General features: G+C 60.3%; 2 protein-coding genes across 5 annotated transcripts in view; both read right to left on the reverse strand.

Annotated features, from left to right (window-relative positions):
• Window positions 1–16,171, reverse strand: part of LOC308637576 (leukocyte immunoglobulin-like receptor subfamily A member 6) — a 147,611-nt gene that overhangs the window by 67,342 nt on the left and 64,098 nt on the right.
• Window positions 1,024–15,250, reverse strand: TTYH1 (tweety family member 1). Of its 4 annotated transcripts, XM_081274105.1 has the most exons (14): window positions 15,024–15,250; window positions 12,063–12,241; window positions 10,137–10,248; window positions 9,252–9,472; window positions 7,240–7,335; window positions 6,028–6,100; window positions 5,103–5,178; window positions 4,699–4,754; window positions 4,406–4,498; window positions 4,049–4,141; window positions 1,889–2,031; window positions 1,710–1,755; window positions 1,475–1,555; window positions 1,221–1,349 (listed from the first exon to the last, which is right to left on the reverse strand). In XM_081274105.1, exons 1-13 carry the CDS (start codon window positions 15,147–15,149, stop codon window positions 1,517–1,519), a joined length of 1,353 nt encoding a protein of 450 aa, XP_081130231.1. In that variant the 5' UTR covers window positions 15,150–15,250; the 3' UTR covers window positions 1,221–1,349; window positions 1,475–1,516. The 4 variants fall into 4 exon arrangements, with proteins under 4 accessions (XP_081130230.1, XP_081130231.1, XP_081130229.1 ...); XM_081274104.1 differs by lacking the exon at window positions 1,710–1,755 and having other exon boundaries at window positions 1,024–1,349; XM_081274103.1 differs by lacking the exon at window positions 1,221–1,349 and having other exon boundaries at window positions 1,710–2,031.

A 16,171-nucleotide genomic window follows, 5' to 3' on the forward strand; every position in this document is an offset into this window, starting at 1 on the left:
TATTTAGAGACAGGGTCTCACTGAGCTGCTTAGCACTTCACTTTTGCTGAGGCTGGCTTTGAACTTTTGATCCTCCTGCCTCAGCTTCCTGAGCCACTGGGATTATAGGCTCCACCGCGCCCTGCTTCAGTTGCTAATTTTTATTTTTATTTTTTTATTTTTATTTTTTTAATTTTGAGACAGGGTCTGGCTAAATTGCTTAGGTTGGCCTTCAACTTGTGATACTCTGGCCTCAGCCCCCAGAATGGCTGGGAATACAAGTGCCCAGTTGGATTTAGGATATTTGAACCAACACACAACATCTTTGTATGTGGTGCTGAGGATCGAACCTGGGCTGCAGGTATGCCAGGCGAGCACCCTACCGCTTGAGCCACATCCCCAGCCCAGTTGCTAATTTTTAAATTGAGCTTTTTGTTGTCTATAGAAGTTTTTGCAGATTATATTCATGTGTTGAGAATAATGTATTTCTTTGCTGTACGTATCACACAGAGTTTCACAGATTAAAAGCTTGTTTTTTGACTGCATTTTGTTTTCATACTATGATTTGTCAAATAGGGTATCTTTTCCCTTCAGGGCTTCTGTTATCTTGATTAAAGTTTTTCTCCCAACACCACCACCTGGATATACAACATAAAAATAATCGGATTTCTCTCAAAATACTTCTGTCCCTTCACACATGTAGGATCCCCACCCTGGTCTGTCTGGGTAGGAAGTTTTGCCTGGATGCAGAGCAAGCTGGCTGGGCACTGTTAATTGTGCTTGCACATGGACTTGAAGTTGGTCTTCCGTTGTGTGTACACACGTACACTTAATCTACTTCTAGCTGTGTTCTCCCTTCCTGTCAGGATGTGGTTATGGCTTTTAGAGGTGGAACCGCTGCTGAGCTTGGACAGGAACACCACCTGGCAGCCACAGGGAAGGGTCCTCCCCGGCCCAATGAGGAGCAGAATCTGGGACCGGGAGACATAAGGACCCTGCTGCTTGTAAAATAAAGTCTTCCTTTTTATTTCAAATCAGTCCTTTCCAAGTTAGTGCCACAAGTTGAGACCAGAGCCCTGGAGCTCCCTGGGGTAGGGAGGGGCAGGAAGACTGCGGTCCCTGCACCCATTCCAGTCCCTTTGTGAATGGGACTGGCAGCAGAGATGAGGCCTGGGTGTCTGCCTGCCTCTTCCCCTGCCAGCTCTGGCTCCTGCTCTGCCCCCTCAGCTACCACAGGGGTGAGGACAGATGGGGGCACTGGGGCCAGAGCAGGAGACAGTCCTGTGGAGGGTGTCCGTGGCCATCAGTGTTAGTGGTCAGAGCCCAGTCAGGCAGGTTAATGGGGTCTCCTCCTGCGGCCAGGGAAGGAGCTGCAGAGAGGCAGAGACCAGGCGCTGAGGGCCACAGGCCACTCTGGTGCACACCCACCCAGCATGTGGACACCTTGGGGAGCACCAAGGCCAGGCTGCAGGTCCCCTGGCATTGGGAAGCTCACCGTCGAGGGGAGGCAGGCTCCAGGCCGGCGGGGAGGAGGGGTTCAGATAGAGGACTGCCACTGCACAAAGCGCTTGGATTCCTGCCGGGTGGGGAAAGCACAGGAGGTGGGAACCTGGCTTGTACTGTGGGTCCCCAGGGTCGCCTCCCTCAGACCCAGGAGCCCAGGTCCCAGTCCTCCTCCCTCAGACCTTGCAGACCAGACCCAGCCTCCTCCCTCAGGCTAGAGTCTGTACCTGAGGGTTAAAAGGGTCGTCATCATCAGTGTCCTCATAGTCGTCACTGGGGTATGAGGTGGGGAGTGGCAGAGAAGCAGGATGGGGACCCATCAGGAGGCCACACCCTCCCCAGCAGTGGCCCTGGGTGCTGCCTCCTGTCCCCTCCCCCAGGACCCTGCCCTCTCTCCCCTGCTGACCTGGGTGGGAAGAGGGCCCAGGCTCGGGGTAGGCTGCAGAGGGTGGTGGCCAGGGCCCCAGCGGACAGGAGGGAGAAGAGCAGCAGGAAGAGCAGGCCCTCCAGTGCGTCTTCACACAGGCCGCGCAGCGCCACACCGTAGTCCTGGGATGAGAGCCCAGGTGAGCACCCTGCATTTCTGGTCAGTCTGCCTGGCCATGTACTCTGCGCACATCACCCAGGATCTGTGACTGTTTCCTCCCCTGTTAGAGGGCTGCAGAGGATGGTCTTTCATGCTCACAGGCCTCTTCCCAGCCTGAGCCTTGGCCAAGCACGAGCCCTGCACCCCATCCCATTTCCCCACAGAACCCTTGCACCCAAGCCAGCCCAGTATATCCACTGGCACCCCAAGAGCTGCCCTTCCCTCCTGCCTTAGCAGGCAGGCCCTGCGTGGCTACCTCCCTGCCACCCAGAGCTCAGGACATCAGCTGTGCCTAGGATTGCTCAACCTGGGCACCATTGGCATTTTGGGCCAGATAGTTCTCTAACGTGGGGCTGTCCTGTGCACTGTGGGATGTTGAGCAGTGTGTCCCCAACTTCTACTCCCTTCCTGCAATTGTACAGGCAGACTCGTCTCCTCACATTGTCAGATGTCCCCTGGGTCTGCAGTCACTACCTTAGAAGAACACCTGGGGAACTCCTGGAGTGACACTCTGAATCACACCTGGCGTGACAGCGCCCACTAGCTACCGTGCCCTGAACGTCCAGCAGCACAGCCCAGGTTCCTCCGCAGGGGCAGACTGACTGCTCTGGGCTAGGCCTCCTCCGAGTATTGGGGACCCCCAGGAAACAGAACAAAGAAGGTCACTTAGACGGTGGTGAGCTGTTTAAGCAGTCCTGGGTGGAGGCCACAAGGGAGCGGTCAGGCCTGCAGAGGGGCCAGGAGTGAACCAGGCAGATGATGGGCAGCTGGGCTGATGTGGGCAGAGGCCAGAGAGTTGTGGCCAGGGCTGCCACGAAGGCCCTCATAGGCCAGGGCAAGGAGCCCAGCTTTTAATCCTTGTGCAGAGGGGATCACGAGAGGCTTTAAGCGGAGGAAGGCCTTGATCGGATTGTGTGTTGAAAGGATTGCCAGCTGTTGGCTGCTGTTGGACAGATGGAGTGGGCAAGAGGGGACAGGAAGGAGGTGCCCGTGGTCACTGGGCAGGAGGTGAGGAGACCAGGATCTGGTGGCAGTGGCAGCTGAATGGAATGGTGGCTGGAGTCCAGATGGGTTCAGAAGCAGGGTGGCAGGATTTGGGAGAGGGAGGCTGAGGTGAGGACAGTCAGCAAGAGAGTGTGCCTGAGCTCCTGCCTTGCACACCTGCAGTGGGCGTGTCCGTCAGGGTCATAGGCAGCACTGCCTGGACCTGTCAGGTGCGAGGACATCCTTTCCCCTTTACATTAAACAGCCCTGCCCAGCAGGGCCCACACTCATTATGCTGCTGCCTTTGACAGTATAGGAAACAGTGGAAACCCACAGGGGACAAGCCACTTACCCAGAGTCATACAGCCTGGAAGGGGCAAACATGGGCTCCAGAGCCACCCTCCTTCCTCCTCATCTCTGATGTCCCTTGTCCCTGATTTTAGTGTGTGAGGAACCAGGGCCCCAGGGTCACATGGCACATCAGTGGAGGGCAGTGGCTCTGACCATCCTCCTCCCTCCCTTCACAAAGGAGCAAGCATGTTGCAGCCCTCTTCCCACCTCCCTAAGAGCAGTGCAGGGGCTCAGTGGCCACCCTGCAGCTTGTCTCAGCTCAGCTATTTAGCAATGTTGCACATGGACTCAGCACCTGGGCCCGTTTTTTTTGGTGCGAAGGTGTCAGGTGCCTAGCACGTCCTGGTTTCATGTAAGCACCTCCCAGAATTGCATGGCACGCTCCTGGGAAGGCCGTGCCTGTTCCCTGAGCTTGGCGTCCCTGCTCAGGGGAAGGTCAGGAGTGGGAGAAGGTGGCCAAGGAGGATGTGTCTTCTGGGGTGAGGGCTAGGTCTACTGCAGTGGGGACTGTGGTGGATGGATGAGGACTTCCCAGCAGCAGAAGGGTAGACAGCTGCACTCAGGGGCAGTGGGAAGTGTGCAAGGAGAGGCGTGAGGGCTGAGAGACCTCCCCTGGGGAGGAGGGCCTGGGAGGGGCGGAGTCACCTTGTGCAGGCCACGGCAGTGTAGCAGTGCCACCAGCTGGTGGAAGTTTCCCTCTGTCACATTCAGCGTCTCCTCCAAGGACAGCAGAGGCTTCTACCATGGGAATGGAAGTAGTTATCCCACCTACTCATCAGGACGTCTGCCCAGCTCCACAGGCTCCGCCCATAGCACATGAACCCGCCCCTAGAGGCCGGTTCAGGCCACGCCCCTTCACATAGGCTCCTCCCACAACTCATGCTTTCAATCCCTAAAGAGACCTACCCAGCTCTGCATTCTGGGTCCCCCCATGTATCCAACCTGTCCTTTCTGCTGCTCAGGCCCCTCCCCACCCTGCCCTCCTCGCTTTGGTCTGCAGACCTGTGCAGATGGGAACTGGGGAACTGCTTCTCGCTCCAGGCCCTGCAGCTGGGAGTGGATATTGGCCAGAGCTCTCTGGGACAGAGTCAGCCTCTGCAGGAAGACAGGAGGAAGGAGGACCCTGTGGGTGATACCCCTGTCCCTCTCTCTACTCTTGGGACACAGGACCCTGGGCCCCAGCACCCTGTTCCACCCCTGAAACTCAGGAATCCAGTCCCCAGCCCTGCCCTCCTCCCTTGGGGGTCCACATTCAGGGTCCTTCCATGCCCATTTCCCTTGTCCTCAGCCCTCACCTGTTGGAAGGGGTTGGTGATGGCCTGGTTGCACAGGAAGTAATAGTTCAGGATGTCTAAAGGGAGGGGCAAGGGGAGCAGGCTGTGAGCCTGGCCCCAGAACCCTCCTCGGGGAAGCCGAAGGTCCACCCCCACCTCAGGGACCCTCAGAAGACTAAGCTGACTGGACTGCAGCAGCCAGGTCCTTACCTGAGCCCAGGTCCATGCCCCTGACCCCTTGTCCCCTCCTGACCTCGCTGTCCCCTCCTGATCTCCCTTTTCCTCCTGATCCTAACATCTTTATGCAGCCTTCACAGCATCCTGGACAGATGCTGAGCTCCCCTAGGACAGGCTGACAGCCATCACCCATCCCAGGCAGGCCTGGGCATGGGGAGGCCTAGTAAAGCAGGGACCATAGGAATCACCTGAGCTGAGCCCAGTCTCCTCCTGGGTCAGGTTCAGAACATAGGTGTCTGGATTGGAGCAGAAGTCACTGAGGCCCTGAGCGAGAGAGCAGGGGGCACTCAGACCAGAAACAGCCACTTTCACAGTCCACAGAGCTTAGCACCCAGCCCCCAGCCCCCAGCCCTCCTCCCTCAGACCCAGGGGTCCAGGCCCAGCTTCCTCCCTCAGACACGGGGGTCCAGGCCCAGCCTCCTCCCTCAGACACGGGGGTCCAGGCCCAGCCTCCTCCCTCAGACACGGGGGTCCAGGCCCAGCCCATTTCCCTCAGACACGGGGGTCCAGGCCCAGCCTCCTCCCTCAGACACGGGGGTCCAGGCCCAGCCCATTTCCCTCAGACCCAGGGGTCCAGGCCCCAGCCTCCTCCCTCAGACACGGGGGTCCAGGCCCAGCCTCCTCCCTCAGACACGGGGGTCCAGGCCCAGCCCATTTCCCTCAGACACGGGGGTCCAGGCCCAGCCTCCTCCCTCAGACACGGGGGTCCAGGCCCAGCCCATTTCCCTCAGACCCGGGGGTCCAGGCCCCAGCCTCCTCCCTCAGACACGGGGGTCCAGGCCCAGCCTCCTCCCTCAGACACGGGGGTCCAGGCCCAGCCTCCTCCCTCAGACACGGGGGTCCAGGCCCAGCCTCCTCCCTCAGACACGGGGGTCCAGGCCCAGCCCATTTCCCTCAGACACGGGGGTCCGGGCCCAGCCCATTTCCCTCAGACACGGGGTCCAGATCCTAACCTTTTCATTCTGTTCTCCCTGAGAAACCTGGAAACCACCCCCAGATCTCAGAACTGTGATGGTGTCTCCCACGCCCTCTCTCAGGGCCGAATGCATTAAGCTTCCCCTGCCCCAGGACTCGGGGTCCTACCCCACTGAACGTAGAGCCCTCAGAACTCACCACAGCCGTGGCTGCCTCGAGACCCATGGAGCCCCAGCTTAGGACAAGCACCAGGAGGCTCATGGCAGTCATCCTAGTGTGGAAGGGCGTTGGTTTCAGGGTTCACGATCGCTCCACCCTGCCCTTCCCCTCCACACCAAATCCCATCGCTGCCACCCCTCCCCCACCAGGCTCTGGATCCTGGGGTGCAGGAGCAGGGGTGGTGGGGACAGTGTTTGCTGACGTCAGATTTAACAGCTGGCACCTGCCAGTGTGGTAGCGACGGACAGCAGTCTGGGCTGGCGGGTCAGCAACCTGCCTCCCAGAGGTTCTGCCTACCTTACCTGGGACCCTGGAAGCCACTGCTCACTTTTGAGCTCAACTGCCTGGGCTTTGAATTTTGCAAAGTCCAGTATCCCTGCTGACCAGGCCTGTGCCCAGGTCACCCACAGCCCCATCAGCTGCCCTTCAGCCTGTTCCTGGATTGAAATGTGAACCTGGCCGGTCCCTGAGTGGGCTCAGGCCAGTCAGTGGAGGGTCAGCAGCAAGAGCACTACAGTGTGTGGAACTGAAGGCCTGCCTTGCCTCACCGTGTCTCACCCATCTCCAAGCTCAGTGGGGGCCTGAGTGGGTAGCAGGACTCTCCGTCATGGTGGTATGCAGAAGGCCTCCCTCCCACTCCTGCTGGGGCAGGGAGGATGAAGAGCCCTTCTAATGACAGGCGGACTGGGTTTGAAGGCCAGCGGTAGCACACCCTGGCTGTGTGGCTCTGAGCAAGCCGCCCAGCCTCTCTGAGCTTCAGTCTCCCCGGTTAAACAAGGAGCTCAGCCTGCCTCAGTGACGAGGGTGAGGGTTCCATGAAGTGCCAAGAAGAGTAGTTGTTAACTAAGAGCAGGGTGCTGCGGCTCCCCTTGGCAGCCTTCTGCCTCAGGTCCCTGGAGCCCACTGGTACCTCCTTCCTGGGGCCACTGTGGCCATGGAGGACTCAGTGTGTGGCCCTCAATAGAAGTCAATGGCCACCCTCATCTGTACTGTTGGTGTGATCAAGGTGCCTGATGGTGTGGCACATGGCAAGGCTGTTCTAGGTGTCACCTCTGTCTGCATGTCTAGCTGTGGAAGGACCCTGGTCCCTTGCATTAGAGCCGTGAGACCAAGTTCCCACGGCCAGGGAAATGCGGGGCACCCCCCATGCCCACTGTGGGAAGTGCCAGCAGCCGGGGCTGCCCAACTCACACGACCACCAGCCACTTGCTCTGCTTCGCCAGGCCCACGAGGGTGAAGAGGCAGACGAGGAGCTCCAGGAGCAGCAGAAGGACATAGGCCAGCCACCTGGGGGCCGAAGGGCAGAGGCGGTGGACCCAGGGAGGCCCGCCGCATGCCCGCAGCACCCCAGCCCGGCCCCGCCTGGGAGGAGGCCCAAGTGCCCTCCCTGCTGCCCAGTGCCCATGAGCCACCACCAGCTCATCTGTGAAGGGGGTAGACACGACACTGGAGCACGGGTGGGTCCCAGGGTGTGAACACCTGGCACCCAACCCTGACTGGCCCACACTCAAGGTCTGTGACTCTGGACTTGATTTGGCTTCTCTGAGCCTGCATCCTCAGCCCTGCAGAACCGGAACCAGCACCAAGGATCTCATCACAGAACTTGGGGGTGTGGTGCATAGATGGGGGACTACCTGGGCCTCAACCCCGGCCCGCCTCCTAACCGGCTGTGTAACTGTCCTGGGACTTGAACCTCCTGGCCTCAGTTTCCCTGCTGTGCTGGGAGACAATGGCATGGCTTGCAAAGGTTGTTGGTCTAAGAGAGGGACATGCCCGTGGACCCACCTGAATAGTAGCCTGGGTGCCAAGGAGGGAGCTTTCAGTGTGTTCAAGGATCGCTGAACATTAGTAATTCACCGGACTTGCCTGGGTGGGGCCTGGGAGGCCACAGATATGCCACACACAGGAAGCACCAGATGATTAAGTGGTTTCCTCCTCGCGTCCCACAGAGCCACAGGCTGCCCTCCCAGCCCTTGCCCCTGACTCTCCCTCCAGGGCCTGCCTTGTTGTCGAGGGACTCTCAAATGCTGGGCACTTTGGTACTTCCACCAGGGTCCAACCCAAGATGTTCCCTGGAAACAATCCCAGCCACGTCCTCCAGCTACCCTCTCCAACAGCCCAGGCCCAGCTCACGGGCCCTGAGCCTGGTGAGATGCTAACCTGGTCTGCAGCCCACGCCAGCCTGCCTCCTGCCCTCTGCTGCTCAGCATTCTCTGCTCACCCTGTTCAGCCCCCACGTGTCTGCACCCAGGACCCAGAGCCCAGGGCCTCTTCCCACCTCAGCCCCTTCCCCCTGAATGAAGGAAATAATCCTAGTGAACAAAGCAATAGAACTCATCCTCCTGGCTGCTGGGAAGGGCGGCTGCCCCCGGGGTCTGCACAGCTGGTCCCTGCCTCCTCAGCATCACCTACTCCACGTGGCCTTCCCGGGCCCTCTGGTGCTGACCCCCAGCCTGTCCCCACCCCAACCTCTTTCCCGTCTAATTTTCTCAGAGCCCTCCCCAGCCAGCACCTTACAGTGCTTGGCCTGTGCGATTGTTTCTTGCTGGTCTAGACGAGGACAGGGCAGGCCTTCCTGTGGCTTCCTGACTGTTCTGCCCAGCTCCAGGGGTGTTGGCACTGTACTGACCCACGGCCAGTGCTCTCTGTGTGCCAGTGGCCGTCCCCAGCACCCAGCAGATACTAACTCAGTCCGGTGAGGGGGGCACCACAGGAGGCTCCCTGCACAGGGGCAAGTGAGTGGCCCTGGGGACCAGTGGCCCTCAGGATGGCAGGGGTGGGCCGCCTCCCTCATCACGGTGCTGAAGAAACGTGCCGGCTGAACTCCGAGCCATACGGAGACGGAGGGAGTAGGCTCCTAACCAGGTTGTGTGAGTGACTTATTGAGAGTGAGTAAATGACGATGTGGTCGAGGGGGTGGTGGCCAATGGGGGAATAGTGAGTGCGAGGATGGGACCCAGTCACCCCATCCCCTCCACGCACTGAGGCTCCTCAGCCTTGTCAAAGTGACATCTGGGGCTAGATGTTTCTGGGGAGCCTGTGCCTGGTAGGACGGTGAACAGCTCCCTGGCCTCCACCCACTGGGTGCCCGGAGCACCCCTTCCCTCAGTTGTGACAACCCAAAACGTCTCCAGAAACTGCCTGGTGTTCCCTGGGGTCCCAGCTTGAGAACTCCTGCTGCACAGCGGGGACCTGCCTCTTACCTGTACTCCTCCACAAAGGACACATCTTCAGCCACCTGCAGGGGGCTCAAGGGCACTCCCTGCCAGAAGGCCAGCCCCTGCAATTGCTGGGCCACAGCCTCCGCCTGCCGCCGAGCTCCCCGGGTGGCCGCCACCAGCTCTGTGCGCTGTGCCAGCACCTCCTCTAGGGTGGTCAGCTCTGTCCTCACCGCCTCGCCCAGCCTCTCCACTGTCTCTACCACCTGGGGAGGGAGGGGCTCGGGTCTGGGGAGGAAGTCCTCCAGGGCTGGATCAAGGGGCGGGGCTCTGGGGGGTGGGCAGGAGAAAGCAGTGGCAGGAGTCTGGGGCACCTGAGGACTGAGCACAGAGGTCTGGGAGGGCTTCTGTGGCTTAGGGGAGCTCTGGATGGTCAGTCACTGGAGCTGGGGTAAATTCCAGCCCCAGGACTGGACTGAAGTTGGGGGTCTTAGATCTGAGGTCCTTATTTGCCTTCCTGAATCTGGGATCTCTAGTCTAAGTGCCCTTGTCTTTAAGTTTGGAGGTGGGGCTGCAGGGCTGGGTCCCTGGGCTTGCGTTTGGGCCAAGGATCAGGTCTGGGGTCCAGGATCTGACTCCAGGGTTTGGCCTCTGGTGTGGGCTGCAAGTTGGATCTGGGCCTGGAACAGGACGTGAATCTGGGGAATCTGGGGTCTAGTCCTGGCCAGCTCTGGATCTGGCACAAGGTTTGCAAAGGGAGGGCTGAGTGATGGCCTGAGGCCCACTGTCTGCGGTACCGTCTGAGTCCCAAGTCTCAGGTAGGGGTCTGTGTTTGGGTCCCTCTGACCCTGAGTGCAGGGTCCCATGTTCCTGTGTGGGGGACCAGTCTGGGTGTGAGTCAGGGATCTGGCCAGTCACTGGCCCCCTCACCAGGTGGTCAATGGTGCTGAGCGTGTGGTTGGCGTGCAGCAGTGCCGAGCTGAGCTGGGACACCCCATCACTGGTCTCGCTGTTGCCATAGAAACCAATGCCAATGCCAGCACTGAGAGGGGGGGAGGGAGAGGAAATCTCAACCGGTCTGGGACCCCACTGGGGGCCACTGTCTCCCCACTGTACCCCCTCTGCCCCACCTCTTCCTCCACCTATCCTGTCTCCTCGCCCACCCCATTGGTCCAGCCAGCCGTGGGAAAGAATGTCTCAGGCTGGGCCCCCACCGGTTGCCAAGGTAATGAGAAGTCCTCACTCCCCCAGCTGGAGGGACGTCATTGTGATGCTAATGGTGGGTGGAGTGGTGGAGGGGAGGGAGCCCCCAGATTTAACTCACGCCTCCCCAGAGCAGAACCCTGGGCACACCCAGCACTGTGAGAGATCTTCTCCTCCCAGTGACCACCTGCCCCACGCCCAGCTCCATCCTCCTCAAGAGTCCAGCTTTCTCAGCTCGCCCTGGAGTCCATAGAGCCCAGACATCCTCTGCCCCTGCCCCCTGGGGGTTCCTGGGGTTGCAGGATTCCCCCAGCACCATCCTCTCCCAGGGACACCGAGGAGCTCTGGCCTGCCCCTACCCCACCCAATAACCCTAGCATCTGGCCTGCTGGCAGGGGAGGAGAGGAATGTGGGAGGAGGGGCTGGAGGACGGGCCAGGAGCTGGGGTGTCCCTGCCCGGTGCCCCCAGGCCAACACACGGAGCTCCATTGTGGAGTCTGAGTCTGGAGACCCATTCCCTGCCCCCAGTCAGTGTCCCACAGTGGAGGGGCGAGAGCCTGGGCCCTCCCAGTTCCCACCCGTCCCTGGGATGGGCGCCCAGTGCCCCCGCCCCATTGTTCAGAGCCCTACAAAGCCCTTCTTGTTCCCAGGCCTGGGGGCTGAGGCCGTGTCTCTCCCCCACTGGGCCTTTGTCTGCCTCCCCCATCCACCCCCATCCGGAGAGCCTGCTGAGGAGCTGTCTTGGATATAGGACACCCAGCCTCCCCACACACCCCCAATCAGACACCCTCTTCTCCCTAAAGTAAGCCAGCAGAGCCAGGGCTGGGGGACAAGTTCTAAGCCTCGCCCCTGTGGGCTGTAGGAGCCGCCCAAGCAGCCTCCTCCGCTGGCTAGCTCTGGGGTGCAGGACGCTGTCCCTGCCTAGTAGGTTCTGCCCTGCCAGGGAGGGGCTGGCTCTTGGGAAAGGGCTTGTTCTCAGAAGAAGCCCCTGGGTCCCTCCTGGAGGTTGGGAGGTCATCTCTGCCCTGCCCCTACATGTGGCATTGAAATATGGCCTTCTCTCCCTGCTAGACCCTTCCTCTTTCCAAACTGGACATGACAACCCCAGATCCAGCAGCCGCCTTGAGAGGGAATTAGTGGCTGGGATCACGTGGCCTGTGTCCCTGCGGGCAGGCCAGGGCTCTGGGCTGCTCCCGTCACAGGAGATAGGCCACAGCAGCTGTCAGATGCTAATGAGTCAGGAATGGCATCGCTAGTGCCAGTTAGCACTTACTGAGGACAGCAGTGGGTGGCCTGGGCACTCTCCCATCTCTTACCATCCCCAGAAGGTGGGTGGTACTGTAAAACCCATTTCACAGATGCAGAAACTGAGCCACAGGGAGATCATATCACTTCACTCAGCTCCCTGATGTGAGGGCCACTGAAACCAGGCACCTGACCAGCCCCAAGCCCTTAACCTACACTTCCTGCCAGGCTGGATGCCTGGGGAAAGTCCTTCCCCTGCTAAGCTCCACTCCTCCATCCGTTGCATAGGGAAGTTCTCTTGGAGGGTGAGGGGCAGGGCCTCACCTGTCTCCTGCCCTGTGCTCTGATGAAGACCTGCCATCATGGGGAAGCCCTGCCCCACTCCCACCTGCCCTGGGTCCCCGTTACCAGCCGACGAGGAGGGCAGCCACGCAGCTCCAGGTGACACAGCCTCCGCCCGGTGGGGTACTCTTGGCCCCTGGGGGCTCTGGGGGGCGGCAACAGCAGAAGCGGATGAGGTAGACAGCGATGAAGATGAGGCTCAGGCCCAAGCCCAGGCCCGCCAAGGCCGCCACCAGCAACAGGGCCTGGGAAGGGGTACATGAAGCCTTGGAGGGCACCGGCGTGTCCTGGACTTGGAGCCCCTCCCTGTCAGGCATTTAGGTTTGAAGGGAAAGATGGGGTCCCCAGCCACCCCCCAGGCTGGCAGCTGGGGCTCCAAGACCTAGGACTGGGTTGCTTTCAGCTGGACGTCCAGCTCTGCTTTGTCCTCCATGGCTGCGTAACCTTCAGAAGGGCCCTCCCCTCTCTGAGCCTCTGTGTCCTGAGGACCTGCTGAGGTTGCCCTGGAACAGTGGGAGCAGGGCAGGTGGGTGCCTAGTCCTGTGCCAGGGCAGTCGCCTCCCTCCCTCCTGCTGCCGAGCTCACACACCCACCACAGCACGAGTCTGTCACCCAGGGACTGCAGGATGGGGTGCTCTGTGATAGCGTGAGTGCACACAAGACTCAGAGGTGGAGATTGGAAGAGGAAGGCAGAGCAGAGCAGAGATGGGGGCAGACACAGCCAGACAAGATGGGAGATGCAGAGATGAGGCAGAAGAGAGGAGACCAAGGGTCCAGTCTGAGACAGGACAGAGAATGTGGGGGGGGGGCAGGGAGGGAGGCAGAACCACAGAGAACAGCAGAGAGATGGGGCAGAGATGCAGCAAGACCCAGAGGCAGGCAGGCCAGAGGCAGGCAGAGACGGTGGACACAGCAGGAGCCACCTTGCAGAATAGCAGGGCTGTTGGCACAGTGGGCAGGGCTTCCAGCAACCTGTGCCATCCCACCTGCCTGGAGGTGCAGGGTGGGGCAGGGTGTGCCTTGAGCCACACAGCACATGGGACAACACCAGGATCAGGAGCAACCCCTGCTCTTGAGGCTGTCCCCTAAACTGGAGGTGTGTGTGTCTGTGAGGGAGAGCAGCATGTGCGGTGTGTGTTGCTGGCTGTGAGTCTGGCTGCTTATCTTTGAGTTGGACTGCCACAAGACAGACCCTGGAGCATGCCTGTGTGTGAGGTGTGTGCACACTGAGGTGCCCTGGCCTGCAGGTCAGAAGACACCTGTGGGCATTCACACTGAGTCTGGAGGCTCAATGTCATCTGTGGGTTTGTGTGTGTGTGTGTGTGTGTGTGTGTGTGTATGTGTGTATGTGAATGAGTGGCAAGTCAACATTTGTATGTGTGTGTGTGTATGAGGATGTATGTGAGGGTGTCAGTTCGTAAGCAAGTGTGCATGTGAATGTGTTGAGTGTGAATTAGTACATGTGTGCATGTAGGTGTTTGCATATGTGAATGTGTTCGTGTATATACACAGGAGGGTATGTGTGAGTATGGATGTGTATGGATGTAAGTGTGATTCAAGTGCGCATGTTGAGCTAGTGTTTGTGTGCATGGGTGTGCATATACCCATGTGTGTTTAGTGTGTACATGAGTGTGTATATGTACATGTGTCTGTACATGTGTACATGTGTATATGTGTTAATGTGCACATGAGTGTGTGTGTCTACATCTGGGGTGTGTGTGTATATGATGTGTGTCTCTGAGTCCCTGATGGTATATCCACCTGTGCCCCAGGTGGTCTTCTCTAGGGAGGAGAATGTCCTGGGGGGTGGTGCCAGCATGTCCCAGCAATGACCTGACTCACAGGATGGGGTGAAGAGAACCCCTCTGAGCCCTCAGGGAGGTGCCTGAGGCCCCAGAGCCCCTGGTGGGTGTGGATGGGGAGGTCCAGGTGGGGGTGGAGGGGCTGGGGGTTGTGATTGTGTAATGTAGCTGTGGGCGAGGGGATGGCGGTCCCTTTTGGTGGGGAGAGGGGGCGGCGTGGAGTAGGCAAGGAGGAGCCGCTCAGGGCTGTGCCAGCCGTGACCCAAATAGCTACACACAGCTCTCATCCTCTCTCTGAGGTTCCAGCAACCCCACTCCTCCTAAGCTCTCCCAACCCCAGACCCACTTCCCAGAAGCAACCAGGGCAGAGGGAGTGGTCCGGACCCTACAGGCAGGGCCTGGGACCCATGCCGGGGCACCAGGACCCCCAGCCCCCCACCCGGTCCCCAGCTCAGCCAGCCTTTCTCCTCATTAATCTCAAAGTCAAGCACTTGAAGCAAACTGGGTCAGGGGACAGTTCTTTTTCCCTTCCCGAGGGACCTGGCCTCAGTGAGGTTCCCACACCAGCCCCACCCTCCAGGACCCAAGTCTATCAGCCCCTGGGTTCCCCAAACCCAACCTCGTCCCTGCCCCCACCTTGTCCGCGCCCCCGGCCCCTTCTGTCCTGGGCAGACTGGAAATGTCCTCTCCCGACACCGCCTCATTTCCCTGCCGCGGCCCTGAAAACCCCCTTCCCTGTCTAAGGGTCTCAGTCCCATCCCAGAACAGGGCGCCCCCCCCACCCCGCCCGGCGACCTTCCTCTTCTCTACCGGTATCGGGTCCGCTCTCTCGGGTCCCCCCTTATCTGGGACACGGTCACCTGCTGTGATCCTATGGGGGCGGGTCTTCTTTTAGGACCCAAAGAGTGGACCTCCCCTCCGCTGACCCTGGAGGCCGGCTTCCCAGGCAGGTCTCCGGAACCAGGAATCCAGGCAGCCCCATCCCGCTCCCTTTCGGGACTTGGGGTCCAGGCCCGGGTCCCCGGTCCTCCCTCCCTCCCTCCCAGGGGGCTGATCCCAGCACCCGCGCCGGGAGCCCCCAGGTATGGGCGCCCTCGGTCCTCCTCCCTCGGGTACCCGAAGTCCGGACCGCCCCAGCCCCGGAGACGCAGGACCGTGACCCAGCCTCCTCCTCTGCTCCCTGGGGACCCAGGAGCTCGGGCCGCCGGGCCGCGCCGGGTCCCACCTGCTGGTATTCCTGCTCCCGGGGCGCGAAGCCGCTGGGCACCGGGCGGAGCTGGAAGTCGGCGCGGGGCAGCTGGTGGAGGAGATGCACCCAGGCCGAGGGCCGGTAGCCCGGGGGCGCCCCCATGGCCCCGGGAGGGGCAGCGGGCGACGGCGGGAGCCGCGGAGCCGAGCGGGGCGCGGGCGGAGCGGGGTCTGCGGCCCCGGGGAGCCGAGCGGGAGGGCGGGGGGCGGAGATTGGGGGAGGGCGGCTCGGCGCTGCCCCTGGCGGCCGCGGGGCGCACTGCGGCGCGGGAGGCCGCCGCGCTCCGCCCTCCCCGGCTCCCACCTGCCGCCGCGAGCAGGTGCCGCGCGGCTCAAGTCTGGGCCTCGGGAGAGCTGGACTGTGCCAGACTCGAGCTCTTCGCCGTCCTCGCTTGTGGAGGGGCCCTGGTACTGATATCACCCTAAAGGATAGCGATCCCTTTATCTTTATGAAGGACCGCGTCCCAGTAAAGGCCACTAGTGTCTGCGCAGCGTTGTACAGGTCATGTCCAGCTTTCGTCATGAAGACCCCCACTTCTCGGTAAAGCTCGCCTGTGTTGGGTAAAACCTGCACCAGGACACAGCTTCTGCATGCAAACCTCCCTGGGTATGACCACTCCAGAAGGTACTGGAAACCTGCACAGGGACAAGGACTCGGCATCCACTTGAGGACCCTGTCCACCTGCCTAAAGACCCCATCTGTCTCTGCAGACACCTTTCCTGTCCTTATAAGAATGCGGCCCATGATTTTAAGGATTCCTTCAGACCAACTGAGGGTTCCCTCCCTGGCTGCAGGACTCCACCCTAGCTGTTCCCTTGGGAGTTCTCAGCTGTTGTTCAGCCACTACCCACATGGAGTCTCCCAGGAGTCCACTAGTGCTGCGTGGATATTGGGGAAATAGAGGTCCTGGGGAGGATCTTGGCACCCTGGCATCATTAACCAAGTGTCACTGTTGAAGCTAAAGCAAAGATTCCCAGAGTCTTACCCGGGGTCCTCCCTTGCTGTGGAGCAGGTCCCTATAGAGGTCCCTATAGAGACAAGCAGGGTGCCTAGAGGGGCGGACAGGATCCTTATGCATACAGCAGGAGTCCTTGCACCATGTGCAGGTTTTAAATATATCCTGG

The sequence above is a fragment of the Spermophilus citellus genome (genome assembly GCF_964194105.1).
Source record: "Spermophilus citellus genome assembly, chromosome: 18".
Classification (NCBI taxonomy): domain Eukaryota; kingdom Metazoa; phylum Chordata; class Mammalia; order Rodentia; family Sciuridae; genus Spermophilus; species Spermophilus citellus.

Bases quoted from the DNA above. Each gene is read 5' to 3' on its own strand.
- TTYH1 (XM_081274103.1), bottom strand. From the start codon at position 15,149: ATGGGGGCGCCCCCGGGCTACCGGCCCTCGGCCTGGGTGCATCTCCTC. The intron at 5,179-6,027 runs GTGAGTTCTGAG...TCTCTCGCTCAG, and splicing joins TCGAGGCAGCCACGGCTGTG to GGCCTCAGTGACTTCTGCTC. The intron at 4,755-5,102 runs GTGATTCCTATG...CCCTCCCTTTAG, and splicing joins GGAGACTGGGCTCAGCTCAG to ACATCCTGAACTATTACTTC.